We start from the raw sequence: 12676 nt of genomic DNA, 5'->3' as shown, positions 1-12676 counted from the left end.
CTCCTCCTCCTCTGGGGCCCCCCTTACCCCCGCCACCTCCAGGGTCTTAAAGGGTACCTGGCAGCGCTGGGCTCCTTTGGACAGTTTCCGACTGGGGTTGAGCCCCCCGCATCCGGCTACTCAAAGTGCTGGGAGTGCTGCAGGCTGCCGGGAGAAAGCAACCAGAGAGAACTTTGGGGGACAGGGTAGGGAGAGAGGGGTACCCAGGGCTTTAAGAGCTGCAGATGCCTGGCTTAGGAGAGCGTCCCCCAGGGCGGGTTTTGCTGTGTGTTTGGTTCACTGTTGTATCTGCCTGGGGCAGAGCCTGGCAGTAGTAAATGCACAATAAATCCGAGGTGGAATCAGTGAGTCCTGGCTCTAGGGGCAGGCAAGCAACTGGAATCTGGGCAGGTGGTTTCACCTCCAGAACCCTGCTAAGCTTCTCTCCCTCCTGCCCGGTTAATATCAGGCCTGACTCAGGATTGGTCACACTGACAGCCAAATGTACGAATTAAGAATCCCGGCCAGGTGCGGTGGCTCATCCCTGTAATCCTAGCAGTATGTGGGGCGGAGGCGGGAGGATTGCTTGAGCCCAGGAGTTTGAGACTAGCCTGGACAACATGGTGAAACCCTATCTCTACAAAAAATACCAAAGTTAGCCAGGCGTGTTGGCACGTGCCCGTGGTTCCAGCTACTCAGGAGGCTGAGGCAGGAGAATCAACTGAACCTGGGTAGGTTGAGGCTGCAGTGAGCTGTGATGGCATCACTGCACTTCAGCCTGGGCAACATGGGAGACCTCGGGTTTTTTGTTTTTTTTTTTTTGAGACCCAGTCTCACTCTCTCTCCCAGTCTGAAGTACAGTGGCACCATTTTCGCTCACTGCAAGCTCCACCTCCCGGGTTCCCGCCATTCTCCTGCCTCAGCCTCCCGAGTAGCTGGGACTACAGGCGTCCGCCACCACGCCCGGCTAATATTTTGTATTTTTAGTAGAGACAGGGTTTCACTGTGTTAGCCAGGATGCTTTCAATCTCCTGACCTTGTGATCCACCCACCTCAGCCTCCTAAAGTGCTGGGATTACAGGCTTGAGCCACCGCGCCCAGCCCCAGAGACCTCTTTTCTACAAAAAATCAAAAACTCAGCTGGGCTTTTGGAGGCTGAGGCAGGAGGATCACTTGAGCCCAGGAAGATTGAGGCTGCTATGAGCCATGATCACACCACTGCACTCTAGCCTGAGAGAGAGAGCGAGAGACTGTCTCTAGAGAGACTGCACTCTAGCCTGGCGGTAGAGCTCGCCTCCAACCCATGAGTAGCCACTCCCCTTCCTCCACACCAGGCCCCTGGCCTCCAGCCATTCACTTTCTGTCTCTACAGGTTGGCCTGTTCTGGGCATTTCATGGAAATGGGGTCTCTGTGGCCTTTTGTGTCTGGCCCCTTTCACTTGGCATGGTGTTTCTGAGGTGTTGTGGCCTAGAGACGCCCCTCTCTCTCGACACTCTCCTGACTGCTCCCATCAGGACTTCAACCCCAACCCCCACATCACTTCCACACTGGTAAATCCAGAGGTCTGACCCCAGGCCCCGCTTCCTTCACCTGACCACAGCTTTTGACACCGACGTTCCCTCGCCACCTTGTCGCTGTCTCCACATGGTGCTGAGATGCCCCCGTCTCTGGCTGCTCTGCTCTCCCTGACTCTGGCTCCTCTTTGCCCAAACACCTCAGACTTTTCTCCATCTCCACTCACTCGCCGGTGAATTCTTCCAATCTCACAGCCTGAGCTAACCTGTCTGTGCACCAGTGACTCCCCAAATTGCTTCCCCTGAGCTCCAGACTCATGTCCAACTGCTTACCCTGCATCTTCCCTGACACCTCAGAATCAAGGTGTCCGAAAGAGAGGTGTTTCTGAGCGCCTCCCAGAACCTGCTCCCCTGCACTGCTGCCGCCGCCTCCGGGCATCTCGAACCCACATCCTCCCAGCCATCTTCAAGTCAGCCTTTCTCTTACATCACAAACCCCAATCCGTGAAGCAATCTATTGTCTCACTCTTCAAAGCATCTCCAGAGTCCCCCGCTTCTCCACACCCCCATCACCTCCCCTCTTGTGCAAGCCACCATCATCTCCTACCTGGGTTCCTGCAGCCGCCTCCACCCTGTCCTCCAGGCGCCCACTCTTGCCCCCTCTACATCCTCCACGCCCCAGCCAGAGGCAGCCTCTTCACACATAAATCAGTCCCCATTATGCTTCTGCTCCAAACCCTCCAGCTCGCTCAGAGTCAAAGCCAAAGTTCCTAAAATTGTCTGCAAAGTCCTCCATGAGGGGCGTCCCCCCGCTGCACCTCTGACCGAGTTTCCCACCCTGGGATCCCCGTGGTCCAGCACGTTACAAACACTCCTGCCTCAGGGCCTTTGCAGTGGCCGTTCCCTCCGCTGGGATGCTTTCCCTGCAGATGGCCTCATGGCTTCCTCCGTCCTCTCCTCCAGGTCTTCACACAAACCACTCCAGCTCAATGAGGACTCCCTAGACCACCTGGGCTGTGGTGGGGGCTGTCCTGTGCACTACAGGATGCTGAGCGGCATCCCTGGTCTCTACCTGCTAGAAGCCAGGAGCACATCCCACCACCACTAGCCCCATGGTCGGACACTGTATCCCCACTGCCTAGAACAATGCCTGGCACAGAGTCGGCACTCACTATATATCAGAGTGACAGGGGGCCGAGCGCGGTGGCTCACGCCTGTAATCCCAGCACTTTGGGAGGCCAAGGCGGGCAGATCACTTGAGGTCAGGAGTTCAAGACCAGCCTGGCCAACATGGTGAAACCCCGTCTCTACTAAAAATACAAAAATTAGCCGGGCGTGGTGACACACACCTGTAATCCCAGCTACGCAGGATGCCAGGAGGCGGAGGTTGCAGTGAGCCAAGATCATACCACTGCACTCCAGCCTGGGTGACAGAGTGAGAACCTGTCAAAAAAAAAAAAAGTGAAAGGAGGGAATGATCGTCTCTATCTCATAAATAGCGGAGCTCACAGTAAATGCTAGCTGCTAACCCTCGCTACCTGGGCGGAAGGTTTAAGACACCCGATTCCTCCTGTATTTCCTCTGCCTTGGTGGCCGTGTTCCTCACAGTTTCAAGTTCTAAGAGCATGGGCAAAAGAATTTCTGAAGACGACCCCACAGTGGCCAGGGGGTGCTGGGCTGGCATCTTCACAGGCACCTGCGACAGTCTCTTGGGCTGCTGGGACGCCTTGGCTGTGGCCTCCGTCTTTGAGATGGGGGTCTCCGAGAGGGGTGATGGCAGTAAGCCCTCCCACCGTGAGGCGGGCAGGGGGATAGGCGCCTGGGAGATTCCTTCCCTCTTCGGACTGGCAGAGGTGGGCTTGGAGCGAAGGGGCACCTTGGGCGGCCCCTCGGGGTCCCAGGGTGACCCTTTACTCTCGCCCCATTGTCGCTCGCCCTCCTTCACCCAAGTGTGCGACCCTGGCTGTTCTCTGACCACCACTGGCTTCCCCTCCGGTGAGGACAGCTGGCCTGGGTGGAAGGGCATGGAAGCCATCACTGACGTGGCAGATGCCTGCGAAGTCGCCAAGAGCCAGGAGGGAAGTGAGACCGGAGCGGGTTTCACGCGCTGCTCTTTGGAGTTGGCCATGATCGTGAGCTTGGCGAGGGTGAGCGCTTCCACGGAGAAGGGTCTGCTGTGCCCCCGGGAGGGGCCCTCGACGGCCAGCTCCTTCGCCTTGACCCATCTCTTCCGCTGCTCCAACTCCTTGGATCTCACGCCAGGCAGGTCCAGGGACCTCTCTTCAAGCTTCGCCAAGTGGGCCGGGTCCTCCAACTTCCTCTGGCCCCTGAAGGCCTCCAGGGTCACCTCCTGGGTTTTGCTAATCAGGATGTCCTCGGACTCCTTCTTGGTCATGGTGAAGGGCGACTCCAGGGACTTGACCTGAGTCGTCATCTCCACCACGTCTGTCTGCTGGGTGCCCACCATCACCGCTGGCTCCGTTTTCCCTCCAGACTGGCTTCTCTCCAGCACAGCTCTTCCAGGAATTCCTGCTGGCAACACGTCAAAGTCTCCAGGGAGCCTCCCCCGTGAGGCAGGCGAGCCCAGTGCCATCTGGTATTGGGGAGGCGAGGTCGGCAGAGCCTTTTGGGATGGGGCAGGGAGAAGCAGAGATTTCCTCTTTGGAGCAGTGGGGGACACAGCCTTCTGGGGAATGGTAGGTACAGATGGGGCCTTCTGAGATGGGGGTGGGGTCTTCTGGGGTGGGGCAGGTACGGCTGAGGCCTTCCAGGGAGGAGCTGATGCAGCTGGGGCCTTCTGGGATGCAGCAGGTACAGCTGGGGCCTTCCAGGGAGGAGCTGATGCGGCTGGGACCTTCTGGGGAGGAGCCAATCCAGGTAGGGGCTTCCACGATGAAGCAGGTGCAGCTGGGAGCTTCTGGGACTGGTCAACGAGGAATGGTGCCTTGCAAGATGTGACAGGGCCGGCTGGGGCCTTCTGGCAGGGTGGTGGCCCCGGCCCCTGGTGGGAGCCCATAGGCCTGGCCTTTTCCCTGCCCCTGGGGATGGAAGAGCAGGGTGTGGAGAGGCAGGCAGCCGGGGGATAGGGAGCCAGGCCAGAGGCAGCAGATGACAAAGTGCTGCTCTCAGAATCCATGAGGTCTTCCATGTCCTGATGCCACAGGCACGGGTCCAGGGAGCTGCAGGAGCCCAGAAAGAAGCAATCAGGGCTGTCAGCTGAGACACAGTACGAAGGACTCTCAACCAAGTGTCCCTGGCCTGTGGCCTCATCAGATGCAGATGTGCAGGCCTGTAGATGGACAGAGGGGAGAGGAGGCATGGTCAGGATGCATGGAGACCCCAGACCCGGCAGGGCAGACCCCTGCTCCCTCCTCCCTCAGACTCAGGAGTCCAGGCCCCAGCCCCTCCTCCCTCAGACCCAGGAGTCCAGACCCCCAGCCCTTCCTCCCTCAGACCCAGGAGTCCAGGCCCCCAGCCCCTCCTCCCTCAGACCCAGGAGTCCAGGCCCCCAGCCCCTCCTCCCTCAGACCCAGGAGTCCAGGCCCCCAGCCCCTCCTCCCTCAGCTCTGGGGCCTGGGCCCCACCCCGGGTATAAGGCTGGCCTTTGGAGACGACTGTGCCTGGCTGGCCGTGCTGGAAATGATGCTGAAGATGGTCCAGATGGTGACGCTGGTCTTCTCTGGATGGGGGAGCAGTCTGAGCCCTTAGGGGCGGGAACCAGAGCCACGCAGTGTGGCAGGGTGTGGGGTGGGTTGATCTTACCAGAAAAGTGGACTTGGGTGTGAGTTCTGTCGGGGCGGGAGTCTGGGTGGGACCTGCAGGAGCAATACCGTGGCATTTTGGTGGCATCTGGGCTGGGGTCTCCCACCTTCTCCCACCCCCCCACCCACCGGCAACAAGACCCCACACCCACTTCTTTTCTGCAGGTTTCTTCCTGACGTCGGCATGCTCCAGCTGCGACCAGATGAGGGGCACAGAGTCACCCACGGCCTGAGACTTGAAACTGCGCCTGAGTGCCTGGCATGGGTGAGGAAGAGACGGTTAGACAGGGGCAGCCCCTAGAGCCCGCACCGCCCCGCCAGCTCACCTTGGCCTTCCTCTGTCTCCGAGTGGCCACCGCAGACTTCTTATAAGGAGAGTTGTGCTCAGCAACCCTGACTGGGAAGAGAGGAAACATCCTGGATCAGGGACCCCAGGGGAGGGCACCAGGACCTACCCCAGGAGCTTGTGGAGGGCCCGACCAAGGGAGGGGGAAGAGCCAAAGGGTGCAGCTCTGTCCCTGCCGGGGGAGAACCCGACACTCAGAGGTCCTGAAGAACAGCAGGGCCTGCTCACCTGCATGTCTGCTGACGGGCTGGTCCTGTGGAGACAGGAGGCAGGAGGGGCCCGGGCTTCCACACCTCCACAACCTACCCAGCCAGAGGTCTAGGCCCCCTCCTGCTCCCAGGACCCGGTGATCCAGCTCCTCCTCCCTTAGACCCAGGAGTCCAGGCCCAGCTCCTCCTCCCTCGGACCCAGGAGTCCAGGCCCAGCTCCTCCTCCCTCAGACCCAGGAGTTCGGAGTTCCAGCCCCTCCTCCCTGGACTCAGGGGTCCAGGCCCCAGTCCCTCCTCCCTCAGATCCAGGATTCTAGGACCCCAGACACTCCTCCCTCAGTCCCAGGAGTCTCCCAGCCCCTCCTCCCTCAGACCCAGGGGTCCAGAGTTCCAGCCCCTCCTCCCTCGACTCAGGGGTCCAGGCCCCCAGGCCCTCCTCCCTCAGATCCAGGATTCAAGGACCCCAGCCCCTCCTCCCTCAGACCCAGGAGTCCCCCAGCCCCTCCTCCCTCAGACCCAGGAGTCCCCCAGCCCCTCTTCCCTCAGACCCAGGAGTCCAGACCCCCAGCCCCTCCTCCCTTGACTCAGGGGTCCAGGACCCCAGCCCCTCCTCCCTCAGACCCAGGAGTCCTCCAGCCCCTTCTCCCTCAGACCCAGGAGTCCAGACCCCCAGGCCCTCCTCCCTCAGATCCAGGAATCCAGACCCCCAGGCCCTCCTCCCTCGACTCAGGGGTCCAGACCCAGCCCCTCCTCCCTCAGACCCAGGAGTCCCCCAGCCCCTTCTCCCTCAGACCCAGGAGTCCAGACCCCCAGCCCCTCCTCCCTCAGATCCAGGAATCCAGACCCCCAGGCCCTCCTCCCTCGACTCAGGGGTCCAGACCCAGCCCCTCCTCCCTCAGACCCAGGAGTCCCCCAGCCCCTTCTCCCTCAGACCCAGGAGTCCAGACCCCCAGCCCCTCCTCCCTTGGCTCAGGGGTCCAGACCCAGCCCCTCCTCCCTCAGACCCAGGAGTCCCCCAGCCCCTTCTCCCTCAGATCCAGGAGTCCAGACCCCCAGGCCCTCCTCCCTCGACTCAGGGGTCCAGACCCAGCCCCTCCTCCCTTGACTAAGGGGTCCAGGCCCCCGACCTAGACTTTGGGTTCTTGGTCCCAGTCCCCTCTGGATCTGGCCAGGGAGTTCCTAGGGCCTGCCACGTCCTGGTCTGTGGAGCTGGGGTCCCACCTGCAGGTGCCAGGTGGAAGCAGGCACTTTGGCCAGGGGCACATCCAGGGAGGCCGTGTGCATAGTCCTGGGGGCCCAGGCGGGAGGCGGCTCCTGAAGCAGGTGGATGAGGCGGATCCAACGGGGGAACAGGAAGGCCGCCTCGTTGTCGGGGGCGTCCAGGGCCAGGTAGTACTGGCGGCCCGAGACCAGGCGCAGCTTCAGGCACCAGGCAGAGAGGTCATGGACGCAGAGGTGGACGAGGTCCAGGGGAATCATCCTGGGAGAGGGGGAAGGGAGCGTCTAGAGCAGGAGGGCGGAGGGGGCGGCCAAGGGGTTGGGGGATGCGGCACCTGGTCAGCACGAGGCCCGAGCAGTCCCTGTCCTCGGCGGGCTGGCCGATCAGCAAGATGTCGGGCAACACCAGGCCTGGCAGGGAGGCAGCCACGCCCATGGCCAGCCGGTTGGTTGTGTGATTCACATACACTGGGCCCCCTTGATGGGTCACCTGGGGCAGTCAGGGAGAGGCGCTGGAACCACTCCTTCCTCCAGCACCCGCGGCCTGAGCCTCCCTCCTGATCGTCCCCTACCCAGGGACGGCTAAATCCCATTCCCTCTCAAAATCCCCCAGCCCGGGTGGCCTCACTTCCCCTCTGCCCCTCTCAGCCCCGGGGCCCTGGGAGCTGGAGACCTGAACAAAGTTACTCTCGAACATGGGCAGTGGACGGAGGGGCAGGTATTCGCCCTTCTGAAGGGTCTTTTGCAGCTCCCCCTGAACAGGGACCCACTTCGGGGTGCCCTGGAGCGGCTCAAGGCGCCTCCTGTTTCGAAGCCAGATCATGGTGGCGGTGGTGGATGGGTACTGGTTTAGGGACCCAGAACCCAGGTGTGCAGGCCTCCCAGCCTCGGCCCACAGCCTTGGCCCCTGGGGCTTCACGGGTGCCTGGAGCTCAGAGTTACAGAGCGTGGAGATGCCCCAGGCTGGGAGACTAGGGCCTCGGCCATGGCCCTGCCAGGGTGGACAGCAGGGGCCCGGGGGAGGAGCCTCTGGTGGAGGGGCTTTGTGACCTCATCGGACACACAGGGGCCTCTTCCAGGAACTCTCCGGGGACCGTGGGCTCTCTTCTCCTCCAGGGATACAGCCTGGAGTTTTTTTTTTCGTTTGTTTTTTGTTTTTTGAGAGGGAGTTTCACTCTTGTTGCCCGGGCCGGAGTGCAATGGCGCGATCTCGGCTCACCGCAGCCCCTGCCTCCTGGGTTCAAGCGATTCTTCTGCCTCAGCCTTCCCAGTAGCTGGATTGTATTTTTAGTAGAGACAGCGTTTCTCCATGTTGGTCAGGCTGGCCTTGAACTCCCGACCTTAAGTGATCCACCCGCCTCAGCATCCCAAAGTGCTGGGATTACAGGCGTGAGCCACCGCACCTGGCCAGCCTGGAGTCTTGAGGGCTGAGATGGGTGAATCAAAACTCCGGGCCCAGGATGGGCACCCCCAACCGCAGACCCAAACTAGGGACAACACGGGGCCCCTGGAAGTCTGTCTGGGTTATTGTAAAGGGAAAATTAACTAAAGAGTTTGAATTATCGTCCCTACTCTGCCATTGACCCTTCTCTAGGCCCTGGGTAAGACCCAAATCCCTACTGAACCTGTTTTTCCATATACCGTGTGTGTGCCTGTTGGAAGGGTTCCTCAACACCAGGTTGCAAAGAGAGCTTTGGGAAACAGCCAGACATGGCTCAGAATCCCACTTCCACCTCTCCCTAGCTGTGTGACTGTGCAACAGAGTCCCTACTCCTTGTCTGAGACTCAGTTTCCCTCGCCTGTAAAACAGGGCGTATTCAAGGGTCCGGGAGATTTGTGTAAGTAAAAAGCCCACACTTAGTGCACAGCCCTGAGAGGCCCAATCAGCGGTCAACTTTGTCCCCTCCTGAGGGCTTATTTTTGGAGGGGAGGAGGCTGCTATTCTGTTCTTCTAAAAAGAGCATTTATTATTTTTAAAATGTGTCATGCAAAATACACAGTCATGGCAGAAATTCTGTAAAATACAGACAATCATAAACATTAAAAGTCACCCACAATCCCACCTCTCTCTTTTGACCTGGAGACAGTCATTGTCAACATTTGGCTTATTTCCCTTTAGGGTTTTTTTTTTTTTTTAAATCCATATATAGACAGAAAAACACAAAAATTGGGATTGCATCATGCAGTGGTTTTGTAGCTGTTTCATGTCAGGACATCGTTTTTTCTTTTTTGAGACAGGGTTTTGCCATGTCTCCCAGGCTGGTCTCGAACTCTTGGACTTCAGTGATCCACTCGCTTCGTCCTCCCGGAGTGCTAGGATTACAGGCATGACCACCATGCCTGGCCAATGTCAGGATATCTTTCTATATCCAAAGCAGGCCTCTCTCCTTAGCCTCCCTGAATGCTAGTACCTGCTCTGGGTGGCCGGGTGGCCGGGTGGCATTCCAGCCACCGATGCACCGTGTTGCTTAACCCTCACCTGTTGGATCTCTGGATTGTTTCCAATGTGCCATGGTACACACAGCCATAATGAACCATCTTGACCTTGCAGCTTTGTCACATAGGGGTACTGTTAATCACAGGGTGACTTCTGGAACGTTCCATTAAATATTTATTGAAGACCTATATAGGTCAGGTGTGGTGGCTCACACCTGTAATCCCAGCACTTTGGGAAGCCAAGGCAGGAGGATCACCTGAGGTCAGGAGTTCGAAACCAGCCTGGTCAACATGGTGAAACCCTGTCTCTACTAAAAATACAAAAGAAATAAATAATTAGCCGGGCGCGGTGGTGCACACCTGTGATCCCAGCTAATCGGGAGGCTGAGGCAGGAGAATCGATTAAACCCAGGAGGTGGAGGTTGCAGTGAGCTTAGATTGCGCCACTGCACTCCAACCTAGGCAACAGGGCGAGTCTCCATCTCAAAAACAAAGAGCCCTATGCAGTGCGGGGCCCCAGGCATGGCTCAGACTCTGCCTCCACAGAGCTGTCTGGGTGACTGACCCGTCTCCCAGTCCCTGCCCCGCCCACTCGGGACCTCCACCTGCCCTGCCCCAGTTACCCGAGCATCCAGCCCCAGCTCTCAGACAAAGCGCCCTCAAGTGGATATGTATGACACATTTAATTCCTTGTTCTCCGTCTCACAAAGGTTTCTCACATTTTTGTACAAAAACCCTGGCTTCCCTTTCCCCTCCCTCTCCACCCCAACATGAAAAGTAATTGCTTAAATAAATAGTATGTATTCCTGCCCAGGCCTCGAGGGGCAGGAGCCAGGGCAGAAGTCTGTGGACAGACTTCTCGGAGACACAAGAATCTGGGACCCCAGCTCCCTCCTCCTCGGGGACCCAGGAGTCTACCTGCCTCCCACCCCCGCTCCTGAAATAAATAAGTATAAATAAGGCACAGATGCCCCCCAGGCCTCACGGAAGGACTGTCTCTAACTAGGGGGAGATAAAGGCAGGGGGATCACCTGGCTGTTTCGCCCCCAGTACCGAAATAAATAAATAAATAAGATGTGGCTTTGGAAGGACGGTGGTGGCTTTGGGCCTCGGGTCACAGCCGAGTCTTCAGCAGCAGTAGCCCCCTCACGGCCCAGTCAAGTGTCAGGTGCAGCCCCCCCAGGATGGCGTGGGCAGCCCTGACGCCCCCCCAGGTTGAGGAGGGGGGCGCCAGCGGGGGCACTGGCGGGTCTGGGGGCAGCTGGGGCAGGGCCAGGCGGGACATCTGTGGGGAGAGGACAGAAGGTGAGCCACAGGTAGACGGTGCAGCAGGGGTGCAGGGCAGGGGCGATGTGGAGCTGCAGCTAAATCGGGGCTGGGGGATGTCCAGGCTGCATATTCACAGGGGGACTGTGGTGTGTGTTTGTACAGCCAGGGTCCCAAGGCTGGCTTTGGGTCAGGGTCTTGTATCTTAGGGTCTGGGATCTTTAAGGTGGCAGGATCTCAGGGCCAGGGCCTGGGGTCGCGTCTGGAGGTCCATGGTTTTCTTTTCTTTCTTTCTTTCTCTCTCTCTTTCTTTCTTTTTTCTTTTTTTTTTTTTTCTTTTTTTGAGAGGGGGAGTTTCACTCTTATTGCCCAGGCTGGAGCGCAATGGCGTGATCTCAGCTCACTGCAACCTCTGCCTCCCAGGTTCAAGCAATTCTCCTGCCTCAGCCTCCCAAGTAGCAGGGACTACAGGCATACATCATCACACCTGGCTAATTTTGTATTTTTAGTAGAGACGGGGTTTCGCCATGTTGGTCTGGCTGGTCTCGAACTCCCGACCTAGGGTGATCCACCCGCCTCGGCCTCCCCCAAAGTGCTGGGATTACAGGCCTGAGCCACTGCGCCCGGCCAGGTCCGTGGTTTTCAACGCCATGGGGCCAGGGTCTCCAAGTCTTGAGTTGAGGATTTGAATTCCCAAGTCTTTGGGCTTCAGGGTGGGGTCTTGGGTCTTAGGGGCTGGGATATGGGGACTTTGAGGTCATGGATGATGGAGTCTCAGGGTCTTGGGGTGAGGATTTGGAGTTGCTGGGTGGGATTTGGGGGTCTAGGGCCTCAAGGTCTCAGGGCCACAGGATCTTGGGGCTGTAGGGGCAGGGTCTCAGAGCAGGGCTGTTGCACTTAGGTCTGGGGTCTCAGGCTTCAAGGACTCAGGCCACAGGATCTTGAGGCCGGGGTGGGGGTCTGGGGTCTCAGGTCTTGGGAACAGGACATACCAGGAGCTGCAGCCGGCGCAGCAGCCGGTCCAGCCGGGTCTGCAGGGTGCCCAGCTCGGGCTCCAGGGCCTTCAGGGAAGAGCCCATTGCCCGGCGCAGCCACTGCACATGCCGCAGGTAGGACAGTAAGTCCGCTCGCAGCCTTGTCAGCACACTCGGGAGCTGGGGACAGAGCCAGGACATCAGAGAACACCCGGCCAGTGCCCGCTGTGCCCCTCATCCTCCCCACCCCCTTTACTGCCTGTCTCCCGCCTTGTCCCCAGCCCACTCCCCTGCCCTTACCTGTAGAGCTCCCAGTGCCCCCGCACTCATGGCCAGGGTGGGCAGGGAATCCAGGTTGTGGTCCCCGTCAGCTGGGAAATTGTCCTTCTGGCAGGGAAAAAAGGCTGTGAGGGGACCCCTGCCCAGCCTAGGGGCTCCCTCCATCCCCCACGCCAGGCCCCCAACTCTTCCTCTCCCTCACTCTGCCACCCGAGAGCCCAGAACCCTTCAAGTGGCCTGCCCACAGACACCTCTCCGTTCCTCTCTGCCTCTCCCTCCTGTGCTGGCCCCAGCCCAGTCTCTCCTACCAGCTGTATAGTCAGCTGCCGCGTGTCCTCCAGGAGAGAGCGGGTCAGGAGCACGGTGCTGTCCAGCTCGGCCCGAGGGTCTGGGGAAGCTCGAGGGGAGCCAGGTGGTGGCCCAGGGGCAACAGCTGTATCTGGCCACAGGCTCAGCACGACCAGGACCAGGCGGCAAACACCTGACGGCAGGATAAGACAGAGAGCTCAGGCTGGACTCCGGGTCTGCAGGAGGAGGGGCTGGGCCTGGACTCCGGGTCTGAGGGAGGAGGGGCTGGGGGCCTGGACTCCTGGGTTTGAAGGAGGAGGGGCTGGGACCTGGACTCCTGGGTCTAAGGGAGCCTCGAGGGGCTGGGGGGTCCTGGACTCCTGGGTCTTAAGGAGGAGGGGCTGG

General features: G+C 59.5%; 2 protein-coding genes across 3 annotated transcripts in view; both read right to left on the bottom strand.

The window, feature by feature from the left end:
* The window catches only part of FAM71E2 (family with sequence similarity 71, member E2), an 8361-nt gene extending 326 nt beyond the window's left edge, over nucleotides 1-8035 (bottom strand). The window contains exons 1-10 of the mRNA XM_011932466.1: nucleotides 7702-8035; nucleotides 7364-7518; nucleotides 7032-7290; nucleotides 5830-5854; nucleotides 5582-5652; nucleotides 5408-5511; nucleotides 5257-5309; nucleotides 5097-5173; nucleotides 3033-4783; nucleotides 58-144 (exon numbers count right to left, since the gene is read on the bottom strand). Of these exons, the coding sequence (XP_011787856.1) occupies nucleotides 117-144; nucleotides 3033-4783; nucleotides 5097-5173; nucleotides 5257-5309; nucleotides 5408-5511; nucleotides 5582-5652; nucleotides 5830-5854; nucleotides 7032-7290; nucleotides 7364-7518; nucleotides 7702-7851 (2673 nt within the window). The 5' untranslated portion in view covers nucleotides 7852-8035 and the 3' untranslated portion in view covers nucleotides 58-116. The remainder of the gene's footprint in view (nucleotides 1-57; nucleotides 145-3032; nucleotides 4784-5096; nucleotides 5174-5256; nucleotides 5310-5407; nucleotides 5512-5581; nucleotides 5653-5829; nucleotides 5855-7031; nucleotides 7291-7363; nucleotides 7519-7701) is intronic.
* Nucleotides 8036-8969: 934 nt separating this feature from the next.
* The window catches only part of IL11 (interleukin 11), a 5216-nt gene continuing 1509 nt past the window's right edge, over nucleotides 8970-12676 (bottom strand). The window contains exons 2-5 of one of the 2 annotated variants that reach the window (XM_011932463.1): nucleotides 12292-12464; nucleotides 12005-12091; nucleotides 11723-11884; nucleotides 8970-10749 (exon numbers count right to left, since the gene is read on the bottom strand). In XM_011932463.1, the coding sequence (XP_011787853.1) occupies nucleotides 10579-10749; nucleotides 11723-11884; nucleotides 12005-12091; nucleotides 12292-12464 (593 nt within the window). In that variant the 3' untranslated portion in view covers nucleotides 8970-10578. The remainder of the gene's footprint in view (nucleotides 10750-11722; nucleotides 11885-12004; nucleotides 12092-12291; nucleotides 12465-12676) is intronic. The other variant, XM_011932465.1, reaches the window with a different exon arrangement.

Source organism: Colobus angolensis, unplaced genomic scaffold, assembly GCF_000951035.1.
Source record: "Colobus angolensis palliatus isolate OR3802 unplaced genomic scaffold, Cang.pa_1.0 Scaffold96, whole genome shotgun sequence".
Lineage (NCBI taxonomy): Eukaryota > Metazoa > Chordata > Mammalia > Primates > Cercopithecidae > Colobus > Colobus angolensis.
The sequence above is the reverse complement of the archived record's forward strand: the minus strand, read 5'-3'. Positions and strand labels throughout refer to the sequence as shown.